We start from the raw sequence: 19074 nt of genomic DNA on the forward strand, positions 1-19074 counted from the left end.
ACGAGTGAATTCTGGGTGTACCTATTACCAGAGAGAGGACTGAAACTCCCCCCACCTCCCCTTTATAAGAATTCAATTTGTGTATAAAAGATGCAGGGCATTGGGTAACAATGCTACTATTCTGTAGGCTGATAGCTGTGGGCTAGTAGAAACTGGCCAACACACAGCTGTCAATGTGACTGGAGTTCAAAGAAAGCAAGGCCTGCATTTCTATAGCGCCTTTCATGACCCCAAGGCATGCCAAAACACTTTATAGCCAATCAAGTGCTTTTGAATTGAAGTCACAGTCGTAATGGAGGAAATGCAGCAGCCAATCCATGCACAGTAAGCTCACAAATAGCAACGTGATCATGGCCAGACAGTTATTTATTTGTGTGAAGTAAGTTGACGTACAAACATTGGTCAGGACATCTAGGGGAACGCTCCTTCTCCTCTTTGACTACAGCTACGGCAAGTTTTACTCCCACCAGAGAGGGCATATGGGGCCTTGATTTAACACCCCATCCAAAAGACAACACCTCTGGCAGTGCACCACTCCCAACAGTATTGTACTGGGACTGTCAGCCGTGATTATGTACTCAAGTCCCTGAAGTATGCCTTGAACTCACAATGTTCAGACACAGGGGAGACCTAAATTAGGGAGAGGAGATAACTGAACCTTTACCCGTGGAGGGAGAAAATTTCTTGAAGCTTCCTGGTCCAGTGGGATTAGCAGACAATGGGGGAAATAATGAAATGGAGGGAGGCAAGCTAGATGGTGCAAAGTAAATCCCTTTTATATATGCCTTTTAAATATGGACCATAGCATTATGTCAAATATTGTCGCCAAGATATATCACTATTCAACTTGAAGCATGGTGAGCGAGGATTGGGATGCAATAACGGTGAAGAGGCCAAGTGGCTAGTCAAGTGTTTGAAAACTTTCCTCTCTGCTTTCAGGCTGCATGAGCTTGAGAGCATCAGCATATCTCTGAACTGGTACAGAGACTGCTACAAGGATCTGGATCAGTGGATCCAAGAAATGGAAGCCATGCAACAGAAGATGCAAGAACGTCAACCAGAAGACATCCTTGCTGATGAACTCAACCAACAAAAGGTAACCTGCGTGTTAATGAATTATACTGGGTTACAATCATAATGTTTGAGCAATGGACACTTGTTGCTCTTAAGAGGGCACAATGAACACAATTCAATATGTGATTACTGAAGACCTAAACATAATGGACCAGAATTTGCTGCCAGAATAATGGAGAGGTTAAATCCAACAAAGGGGGCATGACACAAGGTGCCCTGAAATAGCAAGTTCTGAAAAGTTATTTTCTGTTCCTTTCTATTATGTGTCGTGGAAGTACTTTTTTTGAGATAATGATATTCAGAAGCAAACCGACTCTGAGAATACTCAATCCCGATGAGCCGGGAGCTGCCATGGGCCTCACACATCCACAGGCTAAACCGCAACCAGAAGGACGAAGGTCCTGGCGAAAGAGATCTTCTGCATGCCTCACCCCTTGGAGGCTGCCTTGGGCCTCACACATCCACAGGCTAAATCTCGACCAGAAGGTATAAGGCCCTGGCGAAAGAGGCCTCCTGCAAGGCCCCATTTTCCACACCTGCCAGAAAAGAGGGGGTTCAGCGCTGGGGTCTTCTCTTATTGACAAACACCTTCCTCAACGACACCTTCCAAACCCACGACCTCTACCACCAGGGCAGTGGACACAGGGGAACACCACCACGTGGAAGCTCCCCCCCAAGCCACTCGCCACCCTGACTTGGAAAAATATCACCGCTGCCACTGTCGCTGGGTCAAAATCCTGGTTTTCCCTCCCTAATAGACTATGGGTGTACTCACACCTCAGGGACAGTAGTGGCTCACCACCTCCTCCTCGAGCGTAATAGGGATGGCCAATAAAGGCTGGTCTAGCCTGCACACTCGTATCCCATGAATTAATTTTTTTTTTAAATTGCCAAGATAACATTACGAATACATGATTTTTATTTCCTTGCAACCAATGGTGATCGGGAGATTTTATCACCGTGATAATTATGTGAGCTGACCAAGCTTGGAAGTGCTATCAGTTACAATTGAACATGTTGGGCCAGCAAAACATACGGACAAACGTGTGAAAAGGCCTGTCAGCCTAGGATATATGGAAGACATTTCTGAAGCAACCATTCGAGAAAATTGGAACGAAGCCCAGTGATTTTGATTATTCTCATTTTGTTGCAGGTGTTGGCTTCGCAGGTTGAGATGAAACAGGGCAGAATGGACGAATGTCAGAAATACTCCGATGAGTATTCCTCTGCTGTAAAGGTAAGGTAGACATTCCATTGGAATCATTTAACATAATTTAATATAGCCTTTATTTAAATTGTGCAGTGTTTTGACAGAATTGCTGAAAAGAAACAGATTTTGGTTATGGGCTGGTGGGTAACTGGAGGCCCCGCATTTAAGATAATTGCCCAAAGAGCCAGGGGTAAGACGAGGAGAAACTTTATGATCTGGAATTAAATGCCTGCGGGTGTGGCATAAGCGTATTCAATTCCAACTTTCAAATGGGAATTTGATAAACACAAGACGGGGGAATGGGATAAATCAGATAGCCTTACCAAAGAAGGACACACACAATGGGCTGAATGGCCTCTTTCTGTGCTGTCTCGTTCAGTGGCTCCCCGGTTGTCAGTCTGGTTGAGCCTGGTCATGATCTCTTACAGTGGTTTTGCTCTGTCCATTCTGCTTAAATAGTAGAACTGTGCCTTTTGTGGCTTTGTGATTTACAGAACAATCTTTGCTCAAATGGGAACCTCACTGATGAATGCCAACAAATGAATTTACGGCTGAATTTATGCGAGCCGCATCTGGAGAGTTGAGTTCCATTCTGGGGGACTGCACCGCACCTCTGGAATGATATATTGGTCTTCTGCAGATTCAGCAGAATGAATTTGGGCTCGGGGGGGGGGGGGGGGGGGGGGGGGGGGGGGGTTATTAAATTATGAGACCAGGTTGTGTAGAGTTGGATTGTATTCCATTTTGTAAAGGAGGATGAACTGATGGAAGTGCTTAAAAAGTTCAGTAGGTTGGCCAGAGTCAGTATGGCCAAATTATTTCCTGTGGTGGGTGAATGAAGTCCAAGGGGCGTAATCGTAGAATTTGAGCTAGGACGTTCGGGGGTGAAATTAGGAAGCTAAGTCTTCAGACAGAGTAGCAGAAATGTGGAACTTCTTTTCCCTCACTCTGTCGCCAAACCCTGTGGATGCTGGAGTCAATAGTTTCAAGGAATATGGAGTGGCACTGAGGGCAGCATGGTGGCACTGAGGGCGAAGGGTGGCACAGTGGTTAGCACTGCTGCCTCACAGCACTAGGGACCCGGGGGATAGTCTGTGTGGAATTCGCTTGTTCTCCCTGTGTCTGTATAGGTTTCCTCCAGGTGCTCCAGTTTCCTCCCGCTGTCCAAGGATGTGCAGGTTAGGTGGAATGGCCGTGATGTGGGGGGTTATAGAGATAGGACGAGTGCGCAGGCCTCGGAAAAGTGCTCATTCGGAAGGTCGGTGCAGACTCGGCTGAAAGGCCTCCTTTTGCAACAACATATATCGCTGTTCCTGCACTGTCGTTGGGTCAAAATGCTAGAATTCCCTCCCTAACACCACATGGACTGCAGCGGTTCAAGGCAGCTCACTACCAGTTTCCCGAGGGAAATTAGGGCAATAAATACTCTAATCCCACGAATGCATTAACAAAAAATGGAAATGATGGACAGGTCAGCCATGATTTAATTAGGGAATCAAGCCCAAGGAGCTGAAGGGCCTATTCATACTCCTAACATTCCTTTAGAAATGTACCTAGAAATACCAACCTGGATTATGTGCTCATGTTTCTGTTGTGAGACTCGAACCCACAACCTTCTGACTCCGAGGCTTAGAGTTCTACCAACTAAGTGGTGGCTGACACGTACTGAATATTAACAATGCACTACTACTGAATGGTTAGTTTATTTTGTGGTTGGGGGAGCTACTAAGGTTTTGTAGAAATGGGAAGCATGGCCAGTGATATTAATGGTTCTTCTTGGCTGGGTCTTGTTGACGGTGCTTTGAATGAATCAATGACGTAATAATGATTCCAGTGTGTCTTCTTCCGCTCGCAGGAATACGAGCTCCAGCTGATGACTTACAAAGCTATGGTCGACTCCCAGCAGAAGTCGCCAGTCAAACGGCGCAGAATGCAGAGCTCATCAGATGCCATTGTGCAAGAGGTGGCAAATATTAACTTTGTACATTTTCATTCCCGACGAAGATTCTAAGATTTGTTCTCGGTGCACAGAAGGTTAAGTAGAGTAAAAGCAGAGTGCTGGAAAATACCCAGCAGGTCAGGCAGCATCTGTGGAGAGAGAAACAGAGCTTGGAGTCAAACATGACTCTTCTTCAGGACTTGGGTAAAAGGTTAAGGGGAGGCTCAAAATCATGAAGGGTTATGATGAAGGGATAAGGGGAAACTCCTTCCGCAGGCAGGAGGGTCTATAAACAGAGAACACAGGTTGAAGATATTTGGGAAAGGAACCAGAGGAGATCGCAACAGGTTTTGTGATCTGGAATGAAAGGGTGGCAGAAGAAGATTCAGTATTAACCATCAAATGGGAATTGCATGTACAAAAATAGTTGTACGGCTCTGGCGAAAGAGCAAGTAAGTGGGGCTGATCAGGTAGGTCTTTCAAAGACAGACACACAGTGGACAGAATGACCTCCTTCTGTGATGTTTGACTCGACTCCATATAAAGAAATATGTGTAGGAGGGTGAGAGTGTGGCTGAGGAATCCTTGTTTCAAAGCGGTAGGCCATTGGGTGAAATTCATTTTTCAAGTAGCAGGGCAGTGACCCTGAAAGAAAATGTTATTATTTCTGACTCTATGCCATAAAGCAGCAATGTTGCTTTGCAGAGTAATGCCAATGTGATGATGTCCTGAGGACCTCAGTCCTACTATGTCACTGCCTGATATGGTTAATCTGGACAGTTGGCTCATTAAAGCTTGTTGGTGAGAGAATGGATGTTTTTACTTATAAGGTCATAAGTTTTCCCATACGATAACGTGTAAAGACATTAGTAGGAATACAATGAAACCCATTAATGGCAGTAATTATACATGCACAATTATGAATAATTTTACACTTACCATGATAACTATTAATAATAATTACACACAATGACAGCTGCTAATTGAATATTCCTCAGACATTAAGGGTAATAACGAATTGCTGGAAAATTCACCGCCTAACATGTCTCAAGCCAATGGGGATGGTCGCCCAAACCTTGTTGAATTCTATCAGTTTTACCTCCTCTCTTTTTATACCTTTCTCTCACTCCAGCAATGTGCAATTCCGCATGTTTCTGCCTCACCTCATCCAATTAACTGGAATTCAGGTTTAACAAGAATCACTCTCGAGAAATCTTATTAAGGCCTTGACTGATTCACCAATCAAATAATTTTGTTGGTCGAATTGGAGTCAAACATGACTCTTCTTCAGGACTTGGGTAAAAGGTTAAGGGGAGGCTAAAAATCATGACGGGTTATGATGAAGGGATAAGGGGAAACTCCTTCCGCGGATGCCTCCTTGGAGAACGTACGACAGAGGCAGACATTTGCTGAGACAGAGAGAGCTTGTAGCTGGGTGCTAATCAGCAGAAATCTCTGACTGGTACACAAAGCGGATTTCCCCCAGCCTTCTCACAGAAACTCGCTGCGGCATGGGAGCACAATGGTTAGCACTGTTGCTTCACAGTACCAGGGTCCCAGGTTCGATTCCCGGCTTGGGTCACTGTCTGTGCGAAGTCTGCACGTTCTCCCCGTGTCTCCGTGGGTTTCCTCCCTGTGCTCCGGTTTCCTCCCACAAGTCCCGAAAGACGTGCTGGCAGGTGAATTAGACATTCTGAATTCTCCTTCAGTGTACCCGAACAGGCATCGGAATTTTCACAGTAACTTCATTGCAGTGTTAATGTAAGCCTACCTGTGACACGAATAAAGATTATTATTATCAGGCAACAACTGAATGAATTAACCATTCTGTTACGACCAGTGAACTGGCTTCCTTCTTTTCAACCACCTCAGTTGGCAAAAGTTTAAGTTCATTTTTCATGAGGAGAATCCCAATGTATTCGACTATTTACGCAGTGAGCAATGCGGAGCCAACCAAACAAAGATTCCTTGAGTTGTAGAAAGAGCAAATTTATTAAACCCCACCCCAAACATTTGGACCTCATACAATCATTGGGCGCGCGCACACACGTTCCGATTTTTAACCTTAACCTTGGAAGGTGGCTTTGCAACTTTAAATAGTTTGCTCTGTCTAGTTTCAAATTGTAAAATTTCCACTCTGTGTGAGAGGTTAAAATACTGGGCCTTGTGCTAACTTTGGCCCCACTTTTCTTTGTGTCTGTATTGTAGTTCATGGACCTCCGCACGCGTTACACGGCCTTGGTGACCCTGATGACCCAGTATGTGAAGTTTGCCAGCGATGCTTTGAAAAGATCAGAGGAGGAAGGGGTAAGAATTGCAGCAAATTAATATCCTCCAAATGGTTTTCAGTTCTTCAAATTTTCAAATTGAAAGTAATAGGATTGAGTTCATGAGGGAGAGAGTGTGCTCACCTTTTTTGGACACACATTGTGCTGTACCAGGGTGAAGTTAGGATAATGGGTGAATTTGATCCTGTCGACTTAGTTACTGAGAGAGATTTCAGGTGTTCTGTTGCGTGGCGAGTTGTCACTCAGGCCATCCATATATAGATGACAACAGCCAGCTTGAGAGGGGCATTGACTTGAGGGGTGTGAGACTGGGAGTGGTTGGCCTGTCTTGCACCCCCTCCCCCCCCCCCCCCCCCCCCCCCCCCGGCTACTAGAAATGCAGGCCCTGCAGTGACGTGACCACGGCAGAGGGGGTTACTGTCTGACGTGCAAAACGAAAGATGTTCTTCCTCCCGGAGCTCTGGTTCCCTCCCGCAGTCCAGAGATGTGCAGATTAGGTGGATTGGCCATGTTAAATTGCCCCTTTGTCTCCAAAGGTTAGGTGGGGTTACGGGGATAGTGTGCGGGGGTGTGGGCCTAGTTAGGGTTCTCTTTCAGAGTGTCGGTGGGCTAAAATGCCTTCTTCTGCACCTTAGGGATTCTATGTGGAAAATAGCATTGGGTGGGTTAGTTCACACCCTTGAAGAGAGTGGTGGAACCCGTGTCCAGAATTGGAAGATAAATCAATTGGTAAAATTGGAAAATGTGTGACAGGCCTAGCAAGGGTTTACCTGTCCAGCCTCGGAGAGGAAGTGAATAAAAATAGAAGAGTTGCATTTCTATAGTTCCTCTCACCAGTCAGAATGTCCCCAAGTGCTTTACAGGGGTATTTCAGTTGTCATTTAAAAAAAAAACACAGGGAGATCCCACAATGTATGGGATGCATTGTAGAATGATGGATTTAAAATAATTCCAGAAAGAATTAGGTGCAGTAATGGCAGTGGGTGGAGTTTGGGGGTACTGTGAATGGGTGAATTAACAGTGTTAGTAACTTGTGATGTTGAGCTCTGTTCAGAATGTTATGTTAGTTGTGTGCTGCTGCCACCTGCTGTCAATAATGGTGATCCGCCTCTCTGAATCCCTTTGCATCAAATACCGGTGGTGGTGCTTCAAGTGCTGGCAGGTGTCTCCTGTTGAAGGGAAGCTAGTCACACCTCCTGCTGTGGGACAGCATTTTGTTGTGATTACTGCTGGGTCTTTGAAATAAATCTGGCCAGTACTTGTCCTGTTTTTAGTTGGTGCAGGGCTAAAGCAGGCCTGTTGTACCGGAATCATTCTGTGCAACCCAAGTATTTATTTAAAAATTTCAAAATTCACCAACCTGTACATTTGACCTGTATTGAGATAGGTTAAAGAATCTGAGTCTTTGATACTCTGTAATGTATGATTTAATTTTTTTTAAAGACCAGGAGTAATAGTAAAGGATTGCTGTCAGCTTTTGCTGCCTGTCCCGTTTCTATACTGCAAACTCATCCACCTTCATTGTGCCTCTGATTGCACTCACATTAAATATTGTGACCGATTTCATATGTATGTTTGCTATTTGCAAAAAGCCCTACGAATTTGAGTTGGTGCAGCCTGAAAAATGGAACCAACTACCAAGACACTGCATTTTAAACGGTACGGTGAGGCAAACAGAGGACCCAACTAGAGGACTCAAATGTAGTCTTTTGTGCGTGCGTGCGATGTGTGTGCGCACGTGTGTGGTGCGCATGCACGTGCATTGTGTGCGTGCGAACATGCAGTGTGTGTGTGGTGTGTTGCGAGCGTGTGGTGTTGCGAGCGTGCAGTGTGTGTGTGAATGTGCAGTGTGTGTGAGCGTGCAATGTGTGTGTGAGCGTGCAGGGTGGTGTTAGCGTGTAGTGTGTGTGAGCGTGAAGTGCATGTGTGAGCGCATGCAGCGTGTGTGTGAGCGCGTGCAGTGTGTGTGAGCGCGTGCAGTGTGTGAGCGCGTGCAGTGTGTGTGAGCGCGTGCAGTGTGTGTGAGCATACGCGTGCAGTGTTTGAGCGTACACGTGCAGTGGGTGTGTGAACATGCTGTGGGTGTATGTGTAAGTGAGCAGTGTGTGCGCGCGAGCATGCAGTTTGTGTGAGCGTGTGGTGTGTGTGCCATGTGCCTGCATGTGTGTGTGTGCACCATGCGCATGTGAGTGTGCGGTGTGTGCCATGTGCCTGTGTGTGCGGTGTGTGCATGTGCCTGCATGCGTGTGTGGTGTGTTTGTGCCCTGTGCCAGCATTCGTGTGTGTATGGTGTGTGTGTGCCATGTGCGTGTGTGAGCATGCGGTATGTGCGTGTGCGGTGTGTGTGTGTGCGCCATGTGCCTGTGAGTGTGCGGTGTGTGTGTGTGTGCCATGTGTCTGCGTGTGTGTGCCATGTGCCTGCATGCGTGTGTGAGCGTGTGGTGTGTGCCATGTGCGTGTGAGTGTGGACACAGCTGTTCAGAACCTTTTGCTTTCAGACATGTCAGTTCTGATTATAAAAATCAAATTACAGATTTGAACGAATCCAATCAATATGGCTTCATAATCATTTCCACTTTACATCATGATTGCTTTCCTTGTTAACATCATCACTGCCAACTTGTCAGGATAATGTTTCAACTTACTTATTAACAGATGGTTATTTTCCAGTCATTGTGAACCCGAAAACAATCGATTTCTAATTCTGCATCTATATTTAGGATGAGCACTTCTCTTACATTGAGTAAGCCCCAAGTTGGCAGTAAAAGGTTCAATGATCTGTCTTTGTGCTGTCGTTGATTTGTTTTCTCTTCCATAATTGGAGAATCGATTTGTTTTTTGATACTCTGAAACTATCAATGAAATGCTTCTTGAAATCAGTCAATGAATCTCCATCAGCTGCCTGGCTGGGCTGAGGTTAATCTAGCGGGCTCTCTCTGTCTGCCACTTCTCCAAACTGATTTCCTTTCAAAACAAATCAGCACTGCCACTTGTTAAAGAACGTAATATTAATGCCCACCTGTACCATTACGCTTAGACTTCAGCTGAAGGTGTGAAGGACTGTCTGGTGAACGATGCTCCTGAGGTTGCCCAAGCAAGAGGCTGGATTGAAGCTGCAATGGGTGAAGGAGGGCGAACCAACCTGAAAATGGGTGCAGGGTCTCTGCAGACCCAGGGAGAGAGGGGGGAAGCCCGATGCTTGAGCAACGAGGCCACAGAAAAGGTTGATAACACCACAAAACAAGTGATGGCTGCGCAGAAATGGTTCCTCTACGATAGAAGACCAAAGGATTGGGAGAGGGAGTGTGTGTCCAAACTCGAACCAATGACAGGGAGGGTTCTATTCCCAAATGCATACTTTGCAAATGAGGTAGTGCATGCAGAAGAAGGGGAGAGAGCTGGACGTGACGAGGAAAAGTCACACGGTGAAGAGGAAAAAAGGGTCAGACCGTTTGTTCCGGTGGGGGCAGCGAGATTCCTTGCTCAACGGGAAGCAGAAAAGTTTGAAGATCAAATGCAGTCCCACATGCTTACCTGTCACGGTACTGTGATTGTTCGCAAAGCAGCTGGTGAAGAAATAGATGCATCGTGCTCAAAAGTCCAAGGATCACGTGCAATGGATGTAGGGCAGCTCACCACTGAAAATCTGGGTAACCCAGAGGACATCACAAACAGCTGTCCCGGACAGAACTCCGTTCTAGAACATAGAACTCCAGTGGAAGACCAAAGTGCCAATCTGATGGGAGAGCCAAGGCATAAAACCAAAGGCACTGCTTCAGCCCAAGAAGTAACTTTACCACAAACCGAATATACGAAGCAAAAGGAGCCAACTCGTCAAATGCAGCGGAATGAGATTGAGAGGCAATTTGTTGACCGCCCTGGCGACGATACTGCTGAACATCTGCTTGACTTTGATCCCATAATAAAACCTGGAAAATGTCCGGAGAAAGGGCAGACAAGTTTCATACAAGCAGCGGTCGATGAAGGGTCAGAAGTTCAGGAAGAGGAGATCCTTCACATGAGGGCCTTGGCTGATGGGCTGAAAAGAGACAAGGCAGCTGTGGGGGAGGCCAGTTCTGCGCTCCGTGGGATTCTGCATGCTCGGAAAGAACGACCGTGCGACAACCGTAAAGTGAAGCTGGATGGAGCGGCTCAGCAGGGTGAACGGCAGAGTGAAAGGCTACAGGGTTGTATTGAGGAGGGTTTGCAGCATATGGATGAGTTGTTGGTAAATAAGAGGCCAACTCTTGAAGAGAAATATTTGTCAACAAATCCAGCAGAATTGGAATTTTACTCCCCACCTGTCAACAAATCAATATATCTGGGAAAGTCTGGCCAATTGGCTTTTGAACAAGGTTCCGAACAAGGGGTAACGGTGGGAAAGCAGAGGAGAGTTGAAGAAATGGCTGGGGGAAACATGGTGATGGGTGTAGTTAACCAAATTTCCTTAAAGAGAATCACAACCACGATAGGAGATAAAGAATCCATTTCACTGACGCCAGGCGCTCAAAGCAAATATGACGCGCTCAAAATCACTGATCAAACTGACTTCTCCTCCAAACCTGTAGGCCTTGAACCACCTCCCAGAAATGAGTTACCAGAAGGAAACCATGTCGATCGACCCATTCTATTCGATACCATCGACACGTTCAAGCGGGTAAATATTTACGAGGATTGTAATGAAGAATTGGGAGATGCATGTGATGAGATTGCCCAGGTTGGGAGCACGTGGAAGGAGATTCCAGAACAAGTGGAACCCATGAAGGAAACCAGTTTCACTGCCAAACCTCAGGGGGCACATTTCACGGAGGATAAACCTGATGTATTTGCAGCAGTGAGTTGCTGTGGATTGGAGTTTGCCGAGATGTTGCTTGAACCTGATGATGAAAGTTCAGGAGAATTGGAAGAAAGTGCTGGAGGCAGTTTGAAGATTGAAAAATTCAAGAATAATGAGAGCGAGAGACCAAAGTCCAGCAACTCCATTTCGCAAGCTACGATTGAAATGGTTCCTAATTACCAGTCAGTTGGCAGTGAAGGTAGCCAGTGGGCTGTTAAGGGGTCTGAATTTAGTGTGGAGCTAGCAAGAGAATATCCGATCCAGCTGCGTGAAGAACACTTTCCGACAGCCGAGCCTTCAAATCAGGATTGCACCGCGGACACGCAGGAAAGGAGCGCGACATTGCAGCGCATTTACCAAGGAAGGAACCTTTGGATTGAAAAGGAGAAATGGCAGGAGGGACTCGCTGACAGCGTCATGTGTGAACTGGGAAAGATTGGCAAGGCAAAGATGACCCCAGCCGTTGCCACCCATGGAAACGGCATAGCCATACAGCCTGGGAGGAATACTGGTGGAAAAGTGACAGAGGTCGATAGTGACAGGCCAGATAGACCCAGCCAAACTGAAACCAGACCAGTGGGATACCTGCAACAGCAGCTGTCGGCATCAGCAGACCCAGCTCACCTCTTCATAAACCAGCAAAGCCCAAGAATGCAAGGAGCCCCTGATGGGATGGATCAGGGGGGGGAAGGCACTATTGGATTCCAAACAAACCATCCAAGAAATCCAGATGCACCAGTGGAATCGAGTATTGAAGTGGATAGATGTTGGGAAGTGGATGGGAATGCCCAAGTGGAGCTGGTCCGAGTGCCAAAACTTCTGGAATGGCAGAAGATGGAAGAATGCTGTGAAGTGGAAAACAGATGGGAATGTGGGTCTGGAACCAACGTCAAAGATGGAGGTTTCCCAAGACGAGCTGAAAAGGTACATGTTTGTTGCTGAAATCTGTCTGATCTATGCAAGACAAGCAAGACTATTGTTGCAGAGTCCTTGAGATCGCATAAGAGACCATTTTTAAGGTAGGTTTTGTTACTTGTGGATAATTCCTTTCATCAGCATATTAAGTGGAGTTCACAATGTGTTTTTAGCTTATCGGGGTACTGTGTGGCCAAGGAGCTGAGTGATAAAGTTATCTAACATTATATTTTGTGGTCCTCTCCGTGCTTAGCACATTATGTGCTGGGGGTGCTACATGGGCCACTGTTGACAGGTAGCTGTTAAAGGGGCTGCTGGGTGCTATTAAAGCTATTAGACTTTCGTGGGTAGATATAGCAGTGGACAGGGCTGCCTTAGGCACGGACCTGTGGAGACTACACTGGAAGTTCATCTGTGAAGGATGGCCCAACTAGGTGGAGCGGATCTCCCAAGGAGCAAAGGTAATATTTTGTTTCTGTTCTCTTGTGGAGTCCGTGCCCGGAATAGGTTGGGCACTTTTCACTTCATTTCCACAGACTCCAGGAGCCTTTGGTGATTCTTGGACAGTTAGTGCGCAGGCTGGATGCATTCCAAGTGCTTGTGGCTTACATGCTATGCTGCGTTGCACGGAGTGATGTGCGAGTCTGATCTCCCTATTGTACGGGATGTCATCCGTTGTAACATTGGTGTCAAGGATGTACTAAAAGTATTTTACAAGCTAAATGTTGGACCTGTGTGATTATGATATTTAAGGTATTTTTGTCATGGTCAGGAGCAGAAAGTTTCTCAAGCTTGTGAGGATGAAGGAGAGATCCACATTCATTCAGAGTTGGTGTCAACAGGTTAAGAGTACAGTGCTGATGGCACATCCATCACCCCACACCCACATCTAAACTTGCCATAGGAGATATTCCACTCAAAAACTATTTTGCACGTCCAATTCAATTCTTGTATGTTGAAGAGAGGGACATGCATCACCATTCCTTCACACTCTCTAACAGATGGGCTGCAGTGGTTCGTGAAGGTTCTTCACCGGCACCTTCTCGGGAGCCATTAGGCGTGGGCAACAAATGCTGGCCGAGCCGGCGATGCTCCCACCCCGGGAATGAATAAAAATCAAGATATCCAATCTGGGTTGCGCACAGTTTGTATGCAGGAGACGCTACAAATAATGTTAAAGTTCTATTGCTTGAACGCATTCTCCTGTTTTTCCTGCTTTTCCCATGTGTCCAAAATATTCTTGTGCCGCTGCTGCTTTTCTGGTGGAGGATCTTCTTGCCATATTGAACAATAACCAAAACTCTCTTCCTTGAGGCTTTATGCAAAAGGTGATGGGGCGTAGCTTAACTTAAATGGCAGTTCCTCTGGATTTTACCAGTTTACTAAGAACGCCGCCGTAAGTATGTAGGATTTTCTTGTTTTGTAAATGAGTGTTTCAAAAAATTCTAAACGGTACCACCCACCCCACTTGTATCTCACTGAGCACTTAATTTTGTTTGTAGAGGAGAAGGTTTCCAGGAGCTTCGACCGACATTGTTTGTCCGCATCAGCAGCAAAGCCTGATCATCGCTGTCAACGAGAACCTGTCCTTAATCCAGAAGGTCGATGATCTGAAGGGGGAATTGGGATTGGCTGTTGAGAAGAAACTGCTGCTCGAGCAGGCTATGGCCCATTTACAGTCAGACCTCGAGGAAGAGAGGAGGCTCCGCGAAGCTATGGGCAGCCGGAACAATTCTGACCTGGAGGTGAGCCAGTACAAGGTCAGGTTGGAGGAGATGTCGAGGACGAAAGCCAGGTTAGAGCAGGAATTAGAACGCTTGAAGCTGGCGATCTACAGGTCTGAGCTCCACTTTCCGGTAAGAGGGATTAAGGATGACCCTATGAAAAGGTGGCAGTCAGAAGGACACCTTCCCGGGCAGGAGGATCAGAATGCACCTTCTGAGCAAACCGGTGTTGCAAAGGTTGTTGGATGGATCGACTTTGATCTCGAAACTGTGGAACAGGTAGTGAGAATAAAGCACATCATGGACCAGATGTATGCTTATATCAAGGAAATGCAATTGGCGGTGAGGGTAAGAACGGCGGGGCACGGTACCCCAGCAGATGAAGCAGAGTTCCTGAGGAAGTCGGTCACCGAATTTCACCTGATTAATGACCGGACATACAAGGACTTGCAGAGCTTGCTGTCTGAGACGAGGTCTCTCGAAAAGAACTTGGATGCAGCGGAACACAAAGCTTCCTTGCGCAGGACAGAGTCAAGCAGCCTGCGCCTCAAGCTTGAGAATGCCCAGGCAGAACTGAAACAGGCGCGTGAGGAAGTGGAGGATTATCGGCAGAAGCTGGCACACCTGGAACGCGAGCTGAGGGACAGCCAATACAGGAACGAGGATTTCAGGCTGACTGCTCAGGCGCTTTCACAGGACTGCGCGAGCACACAGTCCCGCTGCCAGCGCCTGGAAGAGGAAATCGAGGCACTCCGTCAGGTTAGTAGCCTTGCCGAGCAGCAAGCGTCGACCTACAAGGCAGCAGCCGATAATTCAAAAGAACAACTAGAGGCAGCAGAGAGGCGGATGAGCCGTGGGGAGAAGGACTGGGAGCAAAAGACCAGGGAGCTGGAGAATAAGTTAGCCAACAGCCAACGCATATCGAGGGAGCTCGAGGACAAGGTGACGGAACTTGCGCTGGCTTGCAGTCGGGCTGATGATGTTGCCAGCCGCTTAAAGGTTGAATCCAATCATCTTCAGAATGATAAAATATTGGCTGAGGAAAGGATAGAGTTTCAGAGAAGGGAAAACAATGTGTTGCAAGAGACATTAAAAAAAGTACAAGAGACTTTGGAGAAGAAGGTGAATATCGAGCACTTCCAACAGCAGGCGGTCAGGAAAGTGGAAGATGAGCTGGCACATCACAAACAGACGGCCACCGAATTGAACCAGAAGGTTGAGGAGCTGAAGTCTGCGAAGCAAAGAGCAGACCTGATTGTGATCAGCGTGAAGTCTGAACTTCATTCCATGAAGACAGAGAGAAAGGTGGCGGATCAGAGAGGGGATGCTCAGAGAATGCACGTGGACTGCTTGAGTGAGCAGCTGACAAATACGCAAGAGCAGCTAATTCGGAAAGCGAGCGAGGTGCAGGAACAAGAGCTGCGAGCTCAGCAGCTACAGGAGGAGGTTGACAATGGCCAGCAGTTGAAAGAGCAGCTGAAGCTTCAGCTGGCTGAGTTGATGGCTGCTCAGCAGGTGGATGCTAGAAGTGTGGGGGAACTCCAAGCTGAGCTCTCTGCTGTTAAAATGGAGAAGGGAGTCCTGGAAGGGGAGGTCAGAATGCAGCGCCTGCAGATGCAAGAGTTCAGTGTCAAACTGGACCTAGCCCAGCAGCACATGAGGAAGGATAATCACCAGCATGAACACAACTGGAACATAGAGCTCGGGGGCAGAGTCGAACAATCTAATCACATGGCAGAGGATTTAATCAGGCAAACGAGGAACTGCCAGTACAATATGGAGTGGAGTGAAGGGAAGGACCAGAAGAGAGTTGTGTTGGAAGAAAACTATCACCTGACTGCAGGTGCAAGGCCAATGACATCCTTAATTGAAGTGGAGTTTTTGGCGAAGGAACCGTGCAGTCGACAATCTGTCCTGACTACCCAGCATACTGCTGTGCAGGGAAAGTTGACGACCGTGCAGAAAGTGCCAAGGCTGGTGGAAACAAAATACGATGCCATTCGAAACAAATTACTGGAAACGAGGCCTCTTGGACTGCTTGAGGAAAGAAAGCAAACTATTAGGCCATTAGGAACTTTTAAACCGCCGTCAGAGGTATACTTCAGTCTCAAATTGGCTTGAGAAAAATCTCATGTTGCTTGGGGGAGTTTTTGTGATGATCTGCTTGCTTTGGCTACTGGCTCTCCACTGATAGTGGACCACATCATAATAGGGAGTGGGTTTTATATATGTGATCGCCTCCCCTGGGGAGGCGGGGCCCCATTGGGGAGGCGGGGCCCCATTGGGGAGGCGGAGCTCCATTGGGAAGACGGGGCTCCATTGGGAAGACGGGGCTCCATTGGGAAGACGGGGTTCCATTGGGGAGGCGGGGCTCCATTGGGAGGCGGGGCTCCATTGGGAGGCGGGGCTCCATTGGGGAGACATATAACATGGAACATTACAGCGCAGTACAGGCCCTTCAGCCCTCGATGTTGCGCCGACCTGTGAAACCACTCTAAAGCCCATCTACACTATTCCCTTATCGTCCATATGTCTATCCAATGACCATTTGAATGCCCTTAGTGTTGGCGCGTCCACTACTGTTGCAGGCAGGGCATTCCATGCCCCTACTACTGTCTGAGTAAAGAACCTACCTCTGACTTCTGTCCTATATCTATCTCCCCTCAATTTAAAGTTATGTCCCCTCGTGCTAGACATCACCATCCGAGGAAAAAGGCTCTCACTGTCCACCCTATCCAATCCTCTGATCATCTTGTATGCCTCAATTAAGTCACCTCTTAACCTTCTTCTCTCTAACGAAAGAGCCTCAAGTCCCTCAGCCTTTCCTCATAAGATCTTCCCTCCATACCAGGCAACATTCTGGTAAATCTCCTCTGCACCCTTTCCAATGCTTCCACATCCTTCCTATAATGCAGCGACCAGAATTGCACGCAATACTCCAAATGCGGCCGCACCAGAGTTTTGTACAGCTGCAACGTGACCTCATGGCTCCGAAACTCAATCCCTCTACCAATAAAAGCTAACACACCGTACGCCTTCTTAACAACCCTCTCAACCCGAGTGGCAACTTTCAGGGATCGATGTACATGGACACCGAGATCACTCTGCTCGTCCACACTGCCAAGAATCTTACCATTAGCCCAGTACTCTGTCTTCCTGTTATTCCTTCCAAAATGAATCACCTCACACTTTTCTGCATTAAACTCCATTTGCCACCTCTCAGCCCAGCGCTGCAGCTGATCTAGGTCCCTCTGTAACTTGTAACATCCTTCCGCACTGTCCACAACGTCACCGACTTTAGTGTCATCGGCAAATTTACTCACCCATCCTTCTACGCCCTCCTCCAGGTAATTTATAAAAATGACAAACAGCAGTGGCCCCAAAACAGATCCTTGTGGCATACCACTAGTAACTGGACTCCAGTCTGAACATTTCCCATCAACCACCACCCTTTGTCTTTTTCCAGCTAGCCAATTTCTGATCCAAACTGCTAAATCTCCCTGAATCCCATGCTTCCGTATTTTCTGCAGTAGCCTACCGTGGGGAACCTTATCAAACGCTTTACTGAAATCCATAGACACCACATCAACTGCTTTACCCTCATCCACCTGTTTGGTCACCTTCTCAAAGAACTCAATAAGGTTTGTGAGGACGACCTACCCTTCACAAAACCGCGTTGACTATCTCTAATCAAATTATTCTTTTCCAGATGATTATACACCCTATCTCTTATAAACCTTTCCAAGATATTGCCCACAACCGAAGTAAGGCTCACTGGTCTATAGTTACCGGGGTTGTCTCTACTCCTCTTCTTGAACAAGGGGACAACATTTGCTTTCCTCCAGTCTTCTGGCACTATTCCCGTAGACAAAGATGACTTAAAGATCAAAGCCAAAGGCTCAGCAATCTCCTCCCTAGCTTCCCAGAGAATCCTAGGATAAATCCCATCCGGCCCAGGGGACTTATCTATATTCACACTTCCCAGAATTGTTAACACCTCCTCCTTATGAACCTCAAGCCCTTCTAGTCTGGTAGCCTGAATCTCCGTATTCTCCTCGACAACATTGTCTTTTTCCTGTGTGAATACTGACGAAAAATATTAATTTAGCACCTCTCCTATCTCCTCGGACTCCAAGCACAACTTCCCACTACTGTCCTTGACTGGCCCTACTCTTACCCTAGTCATTCTTATATTCCTGACATACCTGTAGAAAGCTTTAGGGTTATCCTTGATCCTACCTGCCAAAGACTTCTCATGTCCCCTCCTGGCTCTTCTTAGCTCTCTCTTTAGGTCCTTCCTAGCCATCTTGTAACTCTTGAGCGCGCTAACTGAACCTTCATGTCTCATCTTTACATAAGCCTCCTTCTTCCTCTTGACAAGTTCCTCTTTTTTTTTTAATAATATTTTATTGAAGATTTTTGGTCAACCATCACAGTACATTGTGTATCCCTTACACAATAATATAACAGTATAAATAACAATGACCTGTTTTATAAACAAAGAATAAATAATATATAACAAAAACGAAAACTAAAACTAAATGGCAACTGCCTTGTCTCAGATAAACACTCTCCAAAAATATGGTTTAACAATCCAATATACAATTATTTATAGCAACGACCTCTACATATTATACATATGTATTAATAACCCGGAGACTCCTTCTGGATCCCCCCCCCCCCGGGCTGCTGCTGCTGCCTTCTTCTTTTCCATTCCCTCTATCTTTCTGTGAGGTATTCGACGAACGGTTGCCACCGCCTGGTGAACCCTTGAGCCGATCCCCTTAGGACGAACTTAATCCGTTCCAGCTTTATAAACCCTGCCATGTCATTTATCCAGGTCTCCACCCCCGGGGGCTTGGCTTCCTTCCACATCAACAGTATCCTGCGCCGGGCTACTAGGGACGCAAAGGCTAAAACATCGGCCTCTCTCGCCTCCTGCACTCCCGGCTCTTGTGCAACCCCAAATATAGCCAACCCCCAGCTTGGTTCGACCTGGACCCCCACTACTTTCGAAAGCACCTTTGTCACCCCCACCCAGAACCCCTGTAGTGCCGGACATGACCAGAACATGTGGGTGTGATTCG

At 46.9% G+C, this 19074-nt stretch overlaps 1 protein-coding gene across 20 annotated transcripts in view; it reads left to right on the forward strand.

Moving 5' to 3' along the window:
* The window catches only part of dst (dystonin), a 779292-nt gene that overhangs the window by 399205 nt on the left and 361013 nt on the right, over nt 1–19074 (forward strand). For 12 of the 20 annotated variants that reach the window (XM_072498412.1, XM_072498419.1, XM_072498421.1 and 9 more), the window contains 6 exons: nt 940–1096; nt 2228–2311; nt 4140–4247; nt 6432–6530; nt 9549–12272; nt 13766–16081. In XM_072498412.1, the coding sequence (XP_072354513.1) occupies nt 940–1096; nt 2228–2311; nt 4140–4247; nt 6432–6530; nt 9549–12272; nt 13766–16081 (5488 nt within the window). The remainder of the gene's footprint in view (nt 1–939; nt 1097–2227; nt 2312–4139; nt 4248–6431; nt 6531–9548; nt 12273–13765; nt 16082–19074) is intronic. The other 8 variants (XM_072498427.1, XM_072498428.1, XM_072498431.1 and 5 more) reach the window with 3 other exon arrangements.

Source organism: Scyliorhinus torazame, chromosome 4, assembly GCF_047496885.1.
Source record: "Scyliorhinus torazame isolate Kashiwa2021f chromosome 4, sScyTor2.1, whole genome shotgun sequence".
In the NCBI taxonomy this organism is placed as follows: domain Eukaryota; kingdom Metazoa; phylum Chordata; class Chondrichthyes; order Carcharhiniformes; family Scyliorhinidae; genus Scyliorhinus; species Scyliorhinus torazame.